At 42.6% G+C, this 19,966-nt stretch overlaps 1 protein-coding gene across 2 annotated transcripts; it reads right to left on the bottom strand.

Annotated features, from left to right (window-relative positions):
- Positions 1 to 1,652: 1,652 nt before the first annotated feature.
- On the bottom strand, positions 1,653 to 5,446 carry ccl25a (chemokine (C-C motif) ligand 25a). 2 transcript variants are annotated; one of them, XR_008076779.1, is made up of 6 exons: positions 5,284 to 5,446; positions 4,654 to 4,775; positions 3,716 to 3,833; positions 3,387 to 3,483; positions 2,048 to 3,299; positions 1,653 to 2,009 (listed from the first exon to the last, which is right to left on the bottom strand). XR_008076779.1 is itself a non-coding variant. In XM_052476064.1 (5 exons), exons 2-5 carry the CDS (start codon positions 4,712 to 4,714, stop codon positions 3,267 to 3,269), a joined length of 309 nt encoding a protein of 102 aa, XP_052332024.1. In that variant the 5' UTR covers positions 4,715 to 4,775; positions 5,284 to 5,446; the 3' UTR covers positions 1,653 to 3,266. The 2 variants fall into 2 exon arrangements, 1 of the variants encoding a protein (XP_052332024.1); XM_052476064.1 differs by having other exon boundaries at positions 1,653 to 3,299.
- Between the last annotated feature and the right edge of the window lie 14,520 nt (positions 5,447 to 19,966).

Below are 19,966 nucleotides of genomic sequence, written 5' to 3'. Positions count from 1 at the left end.
GTGAAGGAACAAAGTGTCCAATGTGTTTTTATTGTATTGTCCTTGAACCGCGTGACAATAAAGATGTCAAAGGTTATGCAACACAAAGGCTCTTGGGTTTGACAGTAAAAGTGAAAGTGTAAAGGTCGGTCTGTAGTGACGTCTATCGACCCAGAACCATAAAAGGGACAGAGAGAAATATGTAACAGCTGTAATAAACACATCTCGATGGGAATATTAGGGACATTACTGTGCATTGTCAGAAAAGCCACTACATATACTCTATGTACGTATATTGGTTGTTTTGAGTGCCGATAGATTCTGTTAACCTCTTTCTACTTCATTTATAAAGGAAATGTTCTCTTAGTGGTGCCATAACTCATCAACCATTAACATTTATAAAGGAACGGTTCTCTTAGTGGTGCCATAACTCATCAAGAATTAACATTTATAAAGGAATGGTTCTCTTAGCGGTGCCATAACTCATCAACCATTAACATTTATAAAGGAAATGTTCTCTCAGTGGTGTCATAACTCATCACCCATTACAGTCTAAGCCGGGGGGTGGGGGGGGGGGGCGGACAGGGCCGGCAGACAGGGGGGCGGACAGGGGGGCGGACAGGGGGCGGATAGGGGGACGGACAGGGGGCGGACAGGGGGACGGACAGGGGGGCGGACAGGGGGCGGACAGGGGGCAGACAGGGGGAACGGACAGGGGGCGGACAGGGGGCGGACAGGGGGGGCAGACAGGGGGACAGGAAACAAATATATATTTTGCCATGTATTTAACCCTTTATAGTTTTGTCACCAAACTCTCTCAATATACACTTCCATTCATCTTCCTCACTGGTGCTGGAGACCTACAGCCTAGTGAGGCCCCTAGTCTAGTGAGGCCCCTAGTCTAGTGAGGCACCTAGTCTAGTGAGGCCCCCAGTCTAGTGAGGCCCCTAGTCTAGTGAGGCCCCTAGTCTAGTGAGGCCCCTAGGCTGTTTATTTGACCTTTATTTAACTAGGCAAGTCAGTTAAGAAAAAAATATTAATTTCAATGATGGCCTAGGAACAGTGGGTTAACTGCCTTGTTCAGGGGCAGAACGACAGATTTGTACCTTGTCAGCTCGGGGAAATGAACTTGCAACCTTTCAGTTACTAGTCTAACACTCTAACCACTAGGCTACCCTGCCACCCCATTCTAGTGAGGCCCCTAGTCTAGTGAGGCACCTTTCCACAGATGCATCACAAGAATTTCACCACACCTGCAAAAAAACATCTGCTAAACACATGTAGGTAACCAATGAAATTGTCTTTTATTTGATTTATTAGTCCCCCAAACTGTTTGGACGCCTATAGGCAGAAGTTGGGTCGTAGAGCAAAACAGAGAACACCATCCTGTTCATGAGAGTCTCATTTTCCATAGAAGGGGTTATAATAGTTTTGTAGGCCAAACTGTTCGGACGCTACTGACAAACACCTCTCTAGCTCTGTCACCTTTCGACCGCAGATGCAGAAGTGCGACATTGGCAGATGAGGTGGATTGAGACAAATCCAATAACTTTATCTTAAACTGGGGGATTTTGTATTATGCTAATTAGACATAGACTCTAGGGGGTTAACATTTATAAAGGAACTGTTCTCTTAGTTGTGTCATACCTCATAAACCATAAACAAAACCCGAGTGAAACGCAGTACACAACTTTATTAGTATTTGTTAGTGAAAACCGATATAACAAGCGAGAAAAATATACATTTGACAAAAAATCTACAAAACATACAAAGAATACACAAATGCAAAGAGATTTCATTCAAAAATTGTAGGCACTTTTACTCGGTGGCGCAATGGTTGGTGGCGCTATGTTCAATGCAAATCAAATACAATTGTATTTGTCACATGCGCCCGAATACAACAGGTGTAGTAGACCTTACAGTGAAATGCTGAATACAACAGGTGTAGGTAGACCTTACAGTGAAATGCTGAATACAACAGGTGTAGTAGACCTTACAGTGAAATGCCGAATACAACAGGTGTAGTAGACCTTACAGTGAAATGCCGAATACAACAGGTGTAGTAGACCTTACAGTGAAATGCAATACCAGATTTTATGCAGTGGTGTAAAAAAAATACTTAAGTAGAAATACTTTTTTGAGAATCTTTACTTAACTTTTCATATTTTTGACAGGTTTTACTTTAACTTCACTACATTCCTGATAGAAAAAAAAGTACTTTTTACTCCTTACATTTTCCCTGACACCCAAAAGTACATTTTAAATGCTTATTAGCAGGACAGGAAAATGGTCTAATTCACGCTGTTATCAAGAGAACATCCCTGGTCATCCCTACTGCCTCTGATCTGATGGACTCACTAAACACACATGCGTTGCTTGTAAATGATGTCTGAGTGTTGGAGTGTGCCCCTGGCTACCCATATATAAAATAAATAATTAAACTGTGCCATCCGGGTTGCTTAATATAAGGATTTTTTTTATTCTTTTACTTTTACTTTTGATACTTAAATATATTTTAGTAATGACATTTACTTTGGATACTTAAGTATATTTAAAACCAAATACTTTTAGATTTTTACTCAAGTAGTATTTTACTGGGTGACTTTCACTTTCACTTGAGTCATTTTCTATTATGGTATCTTTACTTTTACTCAACTATGGCAATTGGGTACTTTTAACATCACTGGTTTTAGGCTACAAACAAAAAACTGTACAAACACACGCTCACACACGCTCACACACACACACACACACACACACACACACACACACACACACACACACACACACACACACACACACACACACACACACACACACACACACACACACACACACACACACACGCTCACACACACACACACACACACACACACACGCACGCACGCACGCACGCACGCACGCACGCACGCACGCACGCACGCACGCACGCACACACACACACACACACACACACACACACACACACACACACACACACACACACACACACAGGTTCCGACAGGATTGCTATACAGCAAAATGCAGCCATACAGAATGGCTGGGCTGACTTCAACAGGTACGGGTGTCTGTTAAAGGAAGAGCAGAACTGCACAGTAGCAGAAAGTATGCAGCATTTCCAGTTAGATCTCTGTTAAAGCAGCAGATGTCTTCTGCAGTTGAAAAGCAAAAATATCCCTCCAATGACCAGACATCATCGAAAATCGTACTGATTTTACAACAGGACTCGTCACGGCAGGATGGCAGAGTAAATGGTTATAGACGACACGGCCTCGAAGGCAGAGCTTCTAGCCTCCTCGCTTCTTTAGGCCCTTCATGTGCTGGAAGACAAATATATTGGTTTCAGGAAGAAGAATGAAATCAATGAATAAATAAATAAATCCAGTTGTTATGTTAGAAATGCTCACCTTTTTACTCTTCTTGGTTTCGACCTTCAGCATCAGTTCATTCACCCACTTCTCTCTGGGGTCAGCACAGAACAACCTGCCTCTCTTCATGGTGAACCTGACGTGGACAGGAACAAAAATAAAAGCTCATCCTTCAAAACACGAACGCCGATGACGCTTATAGCCTTACAGTTTTGGAGTTGACCCTCATGAAGTGAGTGAACCTCCGCCGTGCATCACAGAGCTGAATGTCTCGTCCACTGAAGGTACTTTTTAACATGTTCTGTATTACTAAAGTCATATAGCAGCCTTTCCACGGTTACACTCCTCTATTCTCAGTCAGGACTTACACTATAGCGTGGATGTTGCAGCCCCCGTCCGTCTCCTGCCTCCTGTAACTCGTCACCATCCTCAAAGCGGTCTTCTTCACCCTCCGCACGTACTTCAGACAGCAGTCTTCATAGGAACCTGGGGGGGGCATGGAGAGGATCGCAGCTCAACATCTGTACTTTATGATGAATGAAATAAGAGAAGGCCCCCGACTCTGCACAGAAATTAATCAGTGTATTCTATTGGTTCAAAATGCCCCCCCCCCCCCCAAGCTCTCAAACTTCATTCTAAGAGTGAATACCTTCTTTTTTGTCATTGACCGTTTCAGGTTGGAAGTGTGCAGGTTTGATTCAGCATCAATGAAGAAGTGCGTGTAGATATGGCTTGACAGTCTTTGACCCATACGCTACTATAAGTAAAGCAAAGCTAACAACACCACCGACTGAAACGCTATCCGAAAATCAGTGATCAAATACAAACAGAACAACGCTCAGGGTGAGGCTGGCTTATCTCTCTGAGGACAAGGGGCCAGCTGGTAGTATCAAAGTCCTTGTATCTGTATTTTTCCTGCATCTTTCCTGTATAACAGTGCATAATATGAATGTCAAATCCATGAACAACAACTCATACAGCCAGAAGAGGACTGGCCACCCCACATAGCCTGGTTCCTCTCTAGGTTTCTTCCTAGGTTTTGGCCTTTCTAGGGAGTTTTTCCTAGCCACCGTGCTTCTACACCTGCATTGCTTGCTGTTTGGGGTTTTAGGCTCGGTTTCTGTACAGCACTTTGAGATATCAGCTGATGTACGAAGGGCTATATAAATACATTTGATTTGATTTGATTTGATCAATTAATTCAAAAATATTATACAAAAGCCCGTTTTACATCAGCACTTGCCACATGGAGGCTTAATTAACCGACACCCAGCCCATGTTAAAATCCTATTTATACTAAACGTACCTTGGGCCAGCGTGACGCATAGACAGGCTAGGATTAGAATGAACACTACGTTGAACCGCATGGCTGGATGTGTGGTCGTGGCTCTGTGAAGAGATCCCGGAGGTGCAGAGTGGAATCAAACCCTGCAGCAACACAGGAATAGCCATACACCTTTATCAATGTCTCTCTGCTTCCGGCAACTTCTCACATCCTACTGCCCCAAGCTATCCACTTTCAAGTCGTTTTGCAGTTTTACCTAGGTCATATGATAGCATTTGTATTCCATTGCTAATGGACATCAGCAAAATCACCTTAAAATAAAGTGAACTAAATATGCACACTTTTCAGTCCAGATGTATAATTATATAGAAAATAGTAATATGTCCAAATGTAGACCGCCTATATCAACTCACAATATCTTGTTAAACTTTTTTGCAAGCTAAAAAGTGAATAATGCATATTTCACTAATGATAACGCACAAAATCTATAACATTCAAAACTATGCAAAACCATATGCTTTTCATATGACAGTGACACAAAAGTAGTGATCCTTGCATTCTAGAAGGCTATCCTGTACAAAGACAGCTATCAGTACTACTCACAGAACTAGAAGGCTATCCTGTACAAAGACTGCTATCAGTACTACTCACAGAACTCTGAAGGAGATAGGATGTCTTCAGTTTGCTGCTGTTCCCTTTGATTCTGCTGTGTGTGCAAGGGAGCGTGCTCTTATGTAGTTAGCGTCACACAGACAGAGCTTAGATTGTATTACCTGTGACGTGTCACACCCCTGTGTATCGGAGGTACTCTGACTTTGACTTTTTTTTTTATTGAAGTTTGATTGTTATCGGGTAAGCAGAAAATTGATTGACACATTGAGCGTTGTTAAGAAAACTTGCCAAAATACATATGGGTTCTTGATAAATCTGGGTAATCCCCATCGGAAGGACGGTTATACATTCGGTTTCACACAGTTTACTTTTCTTTAAATAGGGAAATATCTTAGACATTGACATTGAAAGGCCCAATCGAATAGTACAGTTAATTCAGTTTCTCATGGTTGTGAAATCATTTTAATTTACCAATTGAGAGTTTGGAACTACATGGTTCTATCTGCATTATTGTCTACATGTAATCATTGGCATAGACTTGTTCTGTTCAATGTTCTCTGCCTATGTAGTACACTAAATAACACCAGTTCATGTTGTTAACATTGCTGTCACCGTTCAAACACGAAGAAGGTTTCGGAACTTTAAAACCATTCATCTCAGAATGATCTTTTGGTCCCAAGCTCTCGCAATGGCTTATAACGATTAGGGCTCACCTGTGATAAGTATCTGTTCTTATCTCTTACATAATGTGTTCTTGATTTATGGCCAAATGTGGAAGCATTATTTACTAAACGGATGAAATATTAGACTCAAACTTGGCCACTTCTTTTATTTATTTTATTATTGACGGGTCTACAAAATCTACCCAAAAGCCTCTGTTGAAACTTGCCATAAAACGAACCTGGCCCTTCGCTACTTAATTAGTTTTAGGCTAATTGTCATAGAAAAAGATGTGTGACACAGGGGAATGCTGTAGAATATGCATGTAACTCGGGGAGCAGGTCAGCCATCATATTGTCTAGTGTAACCGCAGATCGTTTTTGTCAGTAACCTGGGAGACTCTTCTCTACTACTCTCTTCTATTAAATGGTAGCAACAGTGTCAAAGGTCATTGTTTTTTCGCTTCTCCTTTAATTGTTTTTATTGTCAGCGGAAGTCCACACTTTTTTTTACTCCCAACAGATAAAGTCATTGCTTCCTTTATCAAGCCAGGAACGCCCATTAAAATTCCTATCCCGGGAATTGCCAAGATAGTGAGCCTGACCAAACGTCTCCATTGTAAAACAATGTTTTTTTTCTGGGAAGACTGCTAGAGCCAGGCACTGGATGATTAGAACGGTCCGTAGACAGTGCTGAGACCATACAATCTGCAACTCATACAACATGATCTCAAATCATTAATACAGAGAAAAAAAATCCCACCTTTCCTTTCCTTGTAAAAGAGACAAAGATCTATTTTACAAGGGAGTCCTGCATATACACAATTGACAAAAACAACATAATACAAATATACAAAATTACTATCCATAAGAACATATAGGTTGCTATAACATGCTACACAGATTTGTGTGCATTTCCACTGAGGATTTACCCCAGTGTTTTAACCAAAATACTTTTCTGAGCCGGCACCCGAGTCTCTCTGGGGTAGGGCTCTGGAGGACCTGCTCTGACTTGAAGCCAAGGCAAAGCCCTGGGTATTTTTCAGCTGTCATTTTCATAACAATGGCTTTACTGTGAACTTTAACACCTTCTCACAAAGCAACAGTTTTTAGTTTATAGTGTCACACTCCTGATGGAAACACAATACATTTGCTCTATGCAGAAATCGACTCTGCCCTTTCCTGGTTGCTAAAAATCCTAATAGTTCACCTAATTTTCAGTTTATGTGACAAAACATAACAAGCAAGTATAGTGTAGAAAAAAACATTCAGAGGAGGCTGGTGGGAGGACCAATAGGAGGACGGGCTCATTGTAATAGCTGGAATGGAATAAATGGAACGGTTTCTAACATATCAAACAAATGAAAATCACCTTTGACTCCAATTACTCCATTCCAGCCTATATAAGGAGCCCGTCCTCTTGTTGCTCCTCCCACCAGCCTCCCCTGTAATCATTGTACATCTAAATGTCTGTGAAAAATATTTGTCCATAACCAAAAATGTAGTATTTCAGCTGTTTGAAGCTGGTATACAAAACCGAAAATAAAAGACCCCAAAAACAAAACTTAAGAATGGGAAGCATAGAAATAGAACAGACATACAACTGCTTAGACTTGCTTTCAATAAAAATAAAATGAAACTTTTATTTAACTAGGCAAGTCAGTTTTAAGAACAAATTCTTATTTTCAATGACAGCCTAGGAACAGTGGGTTAACCCAAAAGCCACGTTGAGAAATAAGGTGATCAAAGAAATCAGACAGGCCAAGGCAAACTTTTTTTATTAACATAATTGGTGAAGCAAAGGGAAATTCTAAATTGATCTGGGAGAATCTAAAAAAGTTAACAGGGAAAGACCATAGTAAAACTACAAAAAGACTAGAAATCATGGTGAATAACAATCTAACACAGGATGCAGTCGAAATAGCAATAGCCTTCATTTACTACTTTATTGACTCTGTTAGGGTACACAGAACCCCTCCACTGGTTTCTTGGGATCAGTGCTAGTAAATGACGCTCAACCTGTCTTCATCATAAGGGAGGTTTCTGAGTCAAAAGTGAACAAGGTGATTAGCTCACTAAAGAACTCTAAAGCCAAAGATGTGTTTGAGCTGGACTCTTTCTTAAAAACTACAAAGAGTCACTCATTGGCCCCATTACTAAGGTCACCAACACATCTATTGGTCTCAGGGTGTTTCCAAGGGTATGGAAGTCGGCCAAAATAACGGCCATCTTTAAATCGGATGACCCTGCTGACGTGAGTACCTCCATTCCATTAGTATACTACCTGTGGTGTCGAAGGTTGTTGAAAAGTGTGTAGCAGAACAACTGATTGCCCACCTCAACAACAGCCCCTTCACATTACACTCCATGCAGTTTGGCTTCAGAGCGAAACACTCCACAGAAATGGCCAACTGCTTTCTTCTGGAAAATGTGAAGTCCAAGATGGAGGGTTAATACTGGGGCCCCTCCTGTTCAGCCTGTACATTAATGATCTGCCTTCTGTCTGTACTGGGTCTGAAGTTCAAATGTATGCAGATGATACAGTGATATATGTGCATGCAAAGATCAAACAACAAGCTGCACCAGAACTTACTACTGTAATGGTCCAGGTTACAAAGTGGCTCAGTGACTCGTGTTTGCATCTCAATGTGAATAAAACTGTCTGCATGTTCTTCACAAAGAGGGCAACTGATGTCACTGAGCCAGATGTCTATGTGTCTATGTGTCAGGGGAGAAGCTCCAGGTGGTATCTGATGCTACTGAGCCAGATGTCTATGTTTCTATGTGTCAGGGGAGAAGCTCCAGGTGGTATCTGATTTTAAGTACCTTGGCATCATACTTGATTCCAACCTCTCTTTTAAAAAGCAGGTGAAAAAGGTAATTCAAATAACCAAATTCAACCTCGCTAATTTCCAATTTACATGAAATTGTTTGACTACAGAGGTAGTAAAACTGTACTTCAAATCTATGATACTCCACCACTTAACATACTGCTTGACTAGTTGGGACCAAGCTTGCTGTACAACATTAAAACCTATTCAGTCTGTCTACAAACAGGCTCTCAAAGTGCTTGATAGGAAGCCCAATAACCATCATCACTGTTACATCCTAAGAAACATGAGCTCCCGAGTTGGGGAAATCTTGTGCAATACACCGACGCATGTCTTGTATTCAAGATCCTAAATGGCCTGGCTCCTCCCCCTCCACTCAGTATTTTTGTTAAACAGAAAACCCAAACATATGGCAGCAGATCCACAAGGTCTGCCATGAGAGGTGACGGTATAGTTCCCTTAAGGAAAAGCACCTTTAGTATATCCGCTTTCTCTGTGAGAGCTTCCCATGTCTGGAATACACTGCCATCAGACACACATAACTGCACCACCTATCACACTTTCACAAAATGCTTGAAGACATGGCTAAAGGTCAATCAGATTTGTGAACATGGTCCCTAGCTGTGTGTTGCTGCTTTCCATGTTGTCTGTAGTCTGTAGCTTGTGAGGTGTGGAAACGTTTGTTGCTTTTATGGATTTTGTCTTGTTGCTTTTTGTGCTATGTTGCTCTGTCTGCATGCTGTGTCTTGCTTGTCCTATGTTGCGCTGCGTGTGCTCAATGACTGTCTGTATTGTAATTGTTTTTAATAACCTGCCCAGGGACTGCTGTTGAAAATTAGCCGGCTGGCTAAAACCCGGCACATTTACTGAAACGATGATTATTGTACATTGTCCCTGTAAAAATAAAATAAACTCACTCACTCACTCACTCACTCACTCACTCACTCACTCACTCACTCACTCACTCACTCACTCACAGCCTTGTTCAGGGGCAGAACAACATATTTTTATCTTGTCAGCTCACAGATTCAATCTTGCAACCTTTTGGTTACTAGTCCAACACTCTAACCACTAGGCTAGCTGCCGCCCTAATAACAATGACAGATCTATAACTCACATTTCTATGTGAATTTGTTTGTATATAAAATGCTGGCGACACCCTGGTGTGGGGGTAAGTCGGGATGGAAAAGCAGGAATACACAGATATGCCAGAATGTAGAAATATTTAATTACAATTTCTCTCTATAAACTCAACCTAATCTACTTTTAGAGTCATATAGGGATTTAGTGACAGGAATTACATAGAGAGGTCTTGTGCTCACAAATCATGTTCCCTCTGAACATGTTCTGACAGTTGTGACATTCTCATACGTTAAGCAGAGCTATAGGTAGTGCACTTCATAGCGTTTAGGTTGCCATTTGAGACACAGTCAATGAGTCTAACTCTGACATTAAAGAGCCTCTGTCAGCATGGTCTTAAATCATATCCTCTTCAATGTTTGGCCTCTCATCTCCTCTTTCCAGTTGAAATACGATTCTATTGGGATTATAAACCTTTAAAAAAACACACGGATTTTTAGAAATTCTAACGTTAGACTATAAAACAAAAAGTCTTTATTGTAAAGCGCTATATAACGCTCAAGGATTCATTTAGTTCGTTTAAAAAAAAAATCTGAACATAAAACAACATTTATAAAGCAAACATTATCCCTCAGAAAGGATCTAGTGCAGCAAATACTTTGACAGTTTAAGCAAACTGTATGTTGTAGAACAGTGATTACATATTGTTTTCAGAATATTGCACAAAAAAAATGATCTTAAGGGGGGGGGGGTCAAGCCACTGGTGGAGTTGAATACAAATACAACAAAAAAAGACATATTTTTTCCTCAAACAATAGTTCTATACAATTTCTATACAAACATTTGTAAAATACAGAAAATTATTCATTTGAAAATCTCCAATTAAAACAACCATTCTTTAAGATCTTTCAGCACACTTTCCATTAGACAAAAATCTGGCGGATTTGAGGTTTTGCGAAGTTGGCAAAACATGTCATTTTTCTTATTCATTCAAGTGGTATACAAAGTAGTAATTTTGTTTTCGCTCAGTTGCTTATGACTCTAAAACCTAATTAAAATAAACATATTTGAAACCAAATTAATATCCTGTCAGGGAGATGGAGTTGACAGTTTATGGATGTGACCAGGGTGATTTCAATATTGATTGTTTAAATCTATCAAAAGTTGTCACGACTTCTACCGAAGTCGAAGCCTCTCCTTGTTCGGGCGGTGCTCGGCGGTCGACGTCACCGGTCTTCTAGCCATTATTGATCCATTTTTCATTGGTTTCGTCTCGTCTTCCTACACACCTGGTTTCAATCCCATCAATTACCTGTTGTGTGTTTAACCCTTTGTTTCCCCTCATGTCTTTGTCAGAGATTGGAATTCAGTGTTGTGTTGGTTTTTGTATTGGTGTGCGACGGGTCCTCGTACCCACTATTTATTGTTACATTTAGTGTTTGGAGTATGTTTTGTTTATTGTTACATTTAGTGTTTGGCGTATGTTTCGTTCATTGTTATGAAATACTCCATTACACTCAGTTTGATTCTCCTGCACCTGACTTCCCTGCCACCTATACACACGACTCTGACAAAAGTAGAGAACTTTTCAGACCATGAGTTGTCTTGTTGCACTACATGTAACAAGGACATTAATATTAATTTAAGATTTCAGACAAAACTGACGGAGTTCACCAAATTTACAGCCAATTTTTTTTATGGGAACCACAGTTTTGAGATAAATATTCTTTGAGTCAGCGAGGCCTATTGCAAGAAACTAAATAAGATCCCTTTTCAGTTAATATTAATTATTGCCAGGTTTTAGAATTATAAAACCTTTTGGGGAGAGTTTGAAATTGTGATCCTTTGCTCCAGACATTTCTGGGCATAAAGCCGACATGGAAATGAATAATGTTGAAAATATTTCACAAATTCCAAAAGAGGGGCAACACCCTTGTCTCGCTAAACTTAATTTTTAAGATAAAATATTTCAACCAAAAAATGTTTTGTTGTTCAACTATAAAAAATTAAGTTTCCCTGCCAGACAAGGATCGTTTCGACTTTCATGAATCCCTGACCTATATTGATGGGAAAGTGTCAGCCCTGAGTGGACATGTCATCGGATAGCATTGTTCAGTGATGCTCAAGTCACTTTCGCAACCAACACTATCACAATCGTGTTCCAAATAAGGCACCCTATTCTATATGGGCCCTGGCCAAAGTAGTGAGCTGCAAAGGGAATAGGGCGCATCCCATAACAGCCTAATGAGGCATGTCAACAGCCTGCCCTTTCTGTTTCCTTTGCCCTCAGGGTTATTTTTCTTGTCAGTGTTTTTTGGTGTTATGGTCCTGCAAGTGAGGATACTATTACTACACTGTGGTCTCACTTTTTTGAACAAAACCTTCACAACCCTTTTCTGTTTCCACCCAGCATGGCAGGAGAGGAGATAGCTTGAGAGTGAGTTGTTCAAATGTCAAGGAGATGTTATAAACATTTTCTTGCAAAAAACGATAGTTCACATAAAATAAGATATATCTGATTTGATGTGATTTACTCACATTGTTTCGGTCATTTTCTAAAAGTTTGACGCGACCCTCGCTGTCTTTTCCTTGTGAAATACAACAGTTTTCTTGTTTCATAATCACCTGCTGTAGTTAAAACAGTCATCTGGGAACAAATCCTAAACAGGGACGCAAAGTTGGCTAGAGTTGTCCCACTTCCTGGTAATGGTTTCATAGCTACTGATCCTGACAGATTAATGGCACTGAACTCTGAACAATAGCTGAGAAATACCTTGTCATAAAGTCTTAGAAAAAGACAAGGGCACACTGCCAAGAGATCCTGGGTATGGGTTTGCATCCCAAATTGCACCCTATACCCTATGTAGTGCACTACTACCTATGGGCTCTGGTCAAAAGTAGTGCACTATATAGGGAATAGGGTGCTATTTGGGACACATACCAGGGATTCAGGTTGCATGAAAGAGACTATGTCTCTCTCCAACTTTCATAGTTTGTCATGTTGCATGCGTTTCGGGAAAAGCAATATCCAAAGCCATTAATCAGTGTTGCTGAATGAAAACTTTACTTTGGCACAGAGAGAAGCCTCGGTATAGGTTCACATACTGACCTGTATATTAAGGAACTGTCTAACACTCTTCCTGACATCAGTGAAGCATCAAGTATGGCCTTGAATTCACAAGAATGTCTTTCTTGATGGACACTCCAAAGACATTGTGCAAAACAGAGTGAAATATGGACAAGTCACTAATATGAAGCTATTATTAATTAGAGCTTTAACCAGCCATTTATAAATAAGATGTACCAAACATGGGAAAAACAAACATTTTGACGGTTATTGATGTGCTATTTGGATTCTCCCACTGAAAATGTCAAGGCAGGCATGACCGATAACAGGAATACTTTCCCATCCCTACGGTATGTTATTTTTAAAGGTTGAGTCGTGCATCACACAATGTCAACAAACATTGTAAACCGCAAAAAAAAACAGGAAGGTAAGCCTACTGTTTCCTGTTAGAGTATTTTCACAATTTGACTAGAGTTAATGCTATATAACAGTATATAACAACCAGTGTGTTTACTGTGTGAGTAAGATACATAAACATGTTTAGCAGATGTTATTGCGGGTGTAGCGAAATGCTTGTTGCAAAGTTTCCTAAGAACTAGAAGCAAGGCAACCCTCTCTGTCGGCACCATCTCAATGTTTCTATAGTATATATGAGTTGGGGGGGGGGGGGCATGCATATGGCTCTTAGATGTGCGTCTCTTGTCAGGTTTAGACTTACCATTGTTTATGGAGCAGCACACTTGAAAAGCTTCCATCTTCCTCCTCTTCTGTCTGTGATTAATGTGGAGTAGGCCTAGAGCAGTTAAGCATGGGAGTGGGTGGGGGTGAGGGTGAGGGGACATGTATGGGCTTGGTAGTGCCTCAGGAAAATGTTGAACTCAGATTCTGTCTTGACGTGTGAAAGACAAGAGCTCTCACGTGGTTATCTATAGCAGGGTTTCCCTAACTCTGTCCTGGGGCTCCCCCTGAATGCATGTTTTGGTTTTTGCCCACTAGCACTACACAGCTGATTCAAATAAACCAATGCAACATCAAGCTTTAATTACTTGAATCGCAAGATTCAGTTGCAAGATCAAATCCCCCGAGCTGACGAGGTAAAAATCTGTCGTTCTGCCCCTGAACAAGGCAGTTAACCCACTGTTCCTAGGCTGTCATTGAAAATAAGAATATGTTCTTAACTGACTTGCCTAGTTAAATAAAGGTAAAATAAATGTAAAAATCTATATGACTAGAAATACAAGAGCTCTTATGGGGTTATCTATATGACTAGAAATAAAAGAGCTCTTATGTGGTTGTCTATATGACTAGAAATACAAGAGCTCTTATGGGGTTATCTATATGACTAGAAATAAATCTATATGACTAGCTCTCTTATGTGGTCTGTCTTATATATGACTAGAAAGCTCTTATGTGGTTGTCTATATGACTAGACATACAAGAGCTCTTATGTGGTTGTCTATATGACTAGACATACAAGAGCTCTTATGTGGTTGTCTATATGATCTTATGTGGTTGTCTATATGACTAGAAATAAAAGAGCTCTTATGTGGTTGTCTATATGACTAGACATACAAGAGCTATGTGGTTGTCAATGACTAGACATACAAGAGCTCTTATGTGGTTGTCTATATGACTATAAAAGAGCTGACTAGAAATACAAGAGCTCTTATGGGGTTATCTATATGACTAGAAATAAAAGAGCTCTTATGTGGTTGTCTATATGACTAGAAATACAAGAGCTCTTATGGGGTTATCTATAGCCAGATTAGGATGAGGTATTTTCTTCAAATACATTTTCAAATGTGTCACAGCATGTTGAATTCCCTTGTACGCTACCCCATCTAGTGGTGGATCTGCAAGCAAGTTACACCTCTTAACCCAGTGCGCAGATCGAATCAATCTTTCACCTACCTATTGGGTCTTTGAAACTTAGACCATTGTGATCATGTTGCACCATGAGCACTGGAGTACCCCCCCCCAGGGGCAGTGGCCCAGGGGCAGTGGGGGTGGGGGTGGGGGAGGGGAGAAGGCTCCGGGGACCCACAAAGCCTTAACCAACAATGCAGAAAAACATATCTACTCAATAAACTAAAGTAACACAATAAAATAACAATTACGAGGCTACAGTATATACAGGAGGTACAGGTACCGAATCAATGTTCTGGGGAACAGCTTAGTCGAGGTAATTGAGGTAATATGTACATGTAGGTAGGGGTAAAAGGGCAAAGCAGATGGCACCATTTTCTTGTTTTTAAAATGTATGGAGAGCCAGGGTCCACACTCCAACATTCACACATTATTTACAAAAGATGCATTTGTGTTTAGTGAGTCCGCCAGAGGCAGTAGGGATGACCATCTGTTCTCTTGATAAGTGCATGAATTTGACCATTTTCATGCCCTGCTAAGCATTCAAAATGTAACGAGTACAATCGATTGTCAGTGAAAAAGTATGGAGTAAAAAGTACAATATTTTCTACAGGAATTTAGTCAAATAAAAGTAAAAGTTGTCAAAAATATAAATAGTAAAGTAAAGTACAGATACCCCCCACAAGCTCAAATGGGATGGCATCACTGTAGTGCTATTCACTCAACTGAACGACTTGATTAGTCTAGTGTTAGCTAGCTACATAGCTGTCTTTGTTTCAAGATAATTGTGTAGTTTAGTGTGTGTAGCCTTGGAGTGATTATCTTAATTCACTGAGGTTCGCTAGCCAGCTATTTGTCGTCCTTAACGTAGGAGACTCTGCTAGCTAGCCAACAGCTAACTGCTAACAGCTAGCCAACGTCTACTGTTTTGAATTCAACAACCCGGTCAGGTAGTTTCACATTTTCATTTCATTACAGTACAACGGTTTGATTTGTTTGATCGTAGCTAGCTACATAGCCGTCTTTGTTTCAAAGATAATTGTGTAGTCTAGAGCGATTTCCTAGGTTAGCTAGCCAGCTATTGTCGTTCTTTTAACGCAACGTAACGTAAACAACACTGCTAGCTAGCCAGCTAGCCCCCGAATAGTACCACTGTAGAAACTATTACACTCAACGGAACGACTTGATTAGTGTAGTGTCAACAACGCAGCTACTGCCAGCTAGCCTACTTTAGCAGTACTGTATCATTTTAATCATTTTAGTCAATAAGATTCTTGCTACGTAAGCTTAACTTTCTGAACATTCGAGACGTGTAGTCCACTTGTCATTCAATCTCCTTGCATTAGCGTAGCCTTTTCTGTAGCCTGTCAACTATGTGTCTGTCTATCCCTGTTCTCTCCTCTCTGCACAGACCATACAAACGCTCCACACCATGGCATAATCTGGTGGTCCCAGCAGCGTACGACCCACGTGGAGTTCCAGGTCTCCGGTAGCCTCTGGAACTGCCGATCTGCGGCCAACAAGGCAGAGTTCATCTCAGCCTATGCCTCCCTCCAGTCCCTTGACTTCTTGGCACTGACGGAAACATGGATCACCACAGATAACACTGCTACTCCTACTGCTCTCTCCTCGTCCGCCCACGTGTTCTCGCACACCCCGAGAGCTTCTGGTCAGCGGGGTGGTGGCACCGGGATCCTCATCTCCCAAGTGGTCTTTCTCTCTTTCTCCCTTACCCATCTGTCTATCGCCTCCTTTGAATTCCATGCTGTCACAGTTACCAGCCCTTTCAAGCTTAACATCCTTATCATTTATCGCCCTCCAGGTTCCCTCGGAGAGTTCATCAATGAGCTTGATGCCTTGATAAGCTCCTTTCCTGAGGACGGCTCACCTCTCACAGTTCTGGGCACACTTTAACCTCCCCACGTCTACCTTTGACTCATTCCTCTCTGCCTCCTTCTTTCCACTCCTCTCCTCTTTGACCTCACACTCTCACCTTCCCCCTACTCACAAGGCAGGCAATACGCTTGACCTCATCTTTACTAGATGCTGTTCTTCCACTAACCTCACTGCAACTCCCCTCCAAGTCTCCGACCACTACCTTGTATCCTTTTCCCTCTCGCTCTCATCCAACACTTCCCACACTGCCCCTACTCGGATGGTATCGCGCCGTCCCAACCTTCGCTCTCTCTCCCCCGCTACTCTCTCCTCTTCCATCCTATCATCTCTTCCCTCTGCTCAAACTTTCTCCAACCTATCTCCTGATTCTGCCTCCTCAACCCTCCTCTCCTCCCTTACTGCATCCTTTGACTCTCTATGTCCCCTATCCTCCAGGCCGGCTCGGTCCTCCCCTCCCGCTCCGTGGCTCGACGACTCATTGCGAGCTCACAGAACAGGGCTCCGGGCAGCCGAGCGGAAATGGAGGAAAAACTCGCCTCCCTGCGGACCTGGCATCCTTTCACTCCCTCCTCTCTACATTTTCCTCCTCTGTCTCTGCTGCTAAAGCCACTTTCTACCATTCTAAATTCCAAGCATCTGCCTCTAACCCTAGGAAGCTCTTTGCCACCTTCTCCTCCCTCCTGAATCCTCCCCCCTCCTCCCTCTCTGCAGATGACTTCGTCAACCATTTTGAAAAGAAGGTCGACGACATCCGATCCTCGTTTGCTAAGTCAAACGACACCGCTGGTTCTGCTCACACTGCCCTACCCTATGCTCTGACCTCTTTCTCCCCTCTCTCTCCAGATGAAATCTCGCGTCTTGTGACGGCCGGCCGCCCAACAACCTGCCCGCTTGACCCTATCCCCTCCTCTCTTCTCCAGACCATTTCCGGAGACCTTCTCCCTTACCTCACCTCGCTCATCAACTCATCCCTGACCGCTGGCTACGTCCCTCCCGTCTTCAAGAGAGCGAGAGTTGCACCCCTTCTGAAAAAAACCTACACTCGATCCCTCCGATGTCAACAACTACAGACCAGTATCCCTTCTCTCTTTTCTCTCCAAAACTCTTGAGCGTGCCGTCCTTGGCCAGCTCTACCGCTATCTCTCTCAGAACGACCTTCTTGATCCAAATCAGTCAGGTTTCAAGACTAGTCATTCAACTGAGACTGCTCTTCTCTGTATCACGGAGGCGCTCCGCACTGCTAAAGCTAACTCTCTCTCCTCTGCTCTCATCCTTCTAGACCTATCGGCTGCCTTCGATACTGTGAACCATCAGATCCTCCTCTCCACCCTCTCCGAGTTGGGAATCTCCGGCGCGGCCCACGCTTGGTTGCGTCCCTACCTGACAGGTCGCTCCTACCAGGTGGCGTGGCGAGAATCTGTCTCCTCACCACGCGCTCTCACCACTGGTGTCCCCCAGGGCTCTGTTCTAGGCCCTCTCTTATTCTCGCTATACACCAAGTCACTTGGCTCTGTCATAACCTCACATGGTCTCTCCTATCATTGCTATGCAGACGACACACAATTAATCTTCTCCTTTCCCCTTCTGATGACCAGGTGGCGAATCGCATCTCTGCATGTCTGGCAGACATATCAGTGTGGATGACGGATCACCACCTCAAGCTGAACCTCAGCAAGACGGAGCTCCTCTTCCTCCTGGGGAAGGACTGCCCATTCCATGATCTCGCCATCACGGTTGACAACTCCATTGTGTCCTCCTCCCAGAGCGCTAAGAACCTTGGCGTGATCCTGGACAACACCCTGACGTTCTCAACTAACATCAAGGCGGTGTCCCGTTCCTGTAGGTTCATGCTCTACAACATCCGCAGAGTACGACCCTGCCTCACACAGGAAGCGGCGCAGGTCCTAATCCAGGCACTTGTCATCTCCCGTCTTGATTACTGCAACTCGCTGTTGGCTGGGCTCCCTGCCTGTGCCATTAAACCCCTACAACTCATCCAGAACGCCGCAGCCCGTCTGGTGTTCAACCTTCCCAAGTTCTCTTACGTCACCCCGCTCCTCCGCTCTCTCCACTGGCTTCCAGTTGAAGCTCGCATCCGCTACAAGACCATGGTGCTTGCCTACGGAGCTGTGAGGGGAACGCACCTCAGTACCTCCAGGCTCTGATCAGGCCCTACACCCAAACAAGGGCACTGCGTTCATCCACCTCTGGCCTGCACCACTGAGGAAGTACAGTTCCCGCTCAGCCCAGTCAAAACTGTTCGCTGCTCTGGCCCCCAATGGTGGAACAAACTCCCTCACGACGCCAGGACAGCGGAGTCAATCACCACCTTCCGGAGACACCTGAAACCCCACCTCTTCATGGAATACCTAGGATAGGGTAAGTAAGGGTAAGTAATCCTTCTCACCCCCCTTCTGAAAAAAAAGATTTAGATGCAAGTGGCTGTTCCACTGGATGTCATAAGGTGTATGCACCAATTTGTAAATCGCTCTGGATAAGAGCGTCTGCTAAATGACTTAAATGTAAATGTAAAATATCGCTGCAGAATGCTGTGGTAGCAATGTTGGTTAAGTGTGCCTTAAATTCTAAATAATCACAATCAGTGTCACAACCAAAGCACCCCCACACCATCACACCTCCTCCTCCATGCTTCACGTTGGGAACCACACATGCGGAGAGTATCCAGTAGGATACTCACAAAGACACGGCGGTTGGAACCAAAATTCTCAAATTTGGACTCATCAGACCAAAGGACAGAATTCTACCGGTCTAATGTCAATTACTTATTTTTTTAATTTTTACCTTTTTTTACCAGGCAAGTCAGTTAAGAACAAATTCTTATTTTCAATGACGGCCTAGGAACAGTGGGTTAACTGCCTGTTCAGGGGCAGAACGACAGATTTGTACCTTGTCAGCTCGGGGGTTTGAACTTGCAACCTTCCGGTTACTAGTCCAACGCTCTAACCACTAGGCTACCCTGCCGCCCCAATGTGTCTCTTGGCCCAAGCAACTCTTCTTCTTATTGGTGTCCTTTAGTAGTGGTTAATTTGCAGCAATTCAACAATGAAGGCCTGATTCATGCAGTCTCCTATGAACAGTTGATGTTGAGATGTGTCTGTTACTTGAGCTGTGTGAAGCATTTATTTGGCCAGATAACTCTAATGAACGTATCCTCTGCAGCAAGGCAACTCTGGGTCTTCCTTTCCTGTGGCAGTCCTCATGAGAGCCAGTTTCATCATAGCGCTTGATGGTTTTTGCGATTGCACTGAAAGAAACTTTCAAAGTTCTTAAGATTTTATGGATTGACTGACTATGTCTTATTT

Source organism: Oncorhynchus keta, chromosome 23 (genome assembly GCF_023373465.1).
Source record: "Oncorhynchus keta strain PuntledgeMale-10-30-2019 chromosome 23, Oket_V2, whole genome shotgun sequence".
Taxonomy (NCBI): domain Eukaryota; kingdom Metazoa; phylum Chordata; class Actinopteri; order Salmoniformes; family Salmonidae; genus Oncorhynchus; species Oncorhynchus keta.
This window is presented reverse-complemented; position numbering and strand designations above follow the sequence as displayed.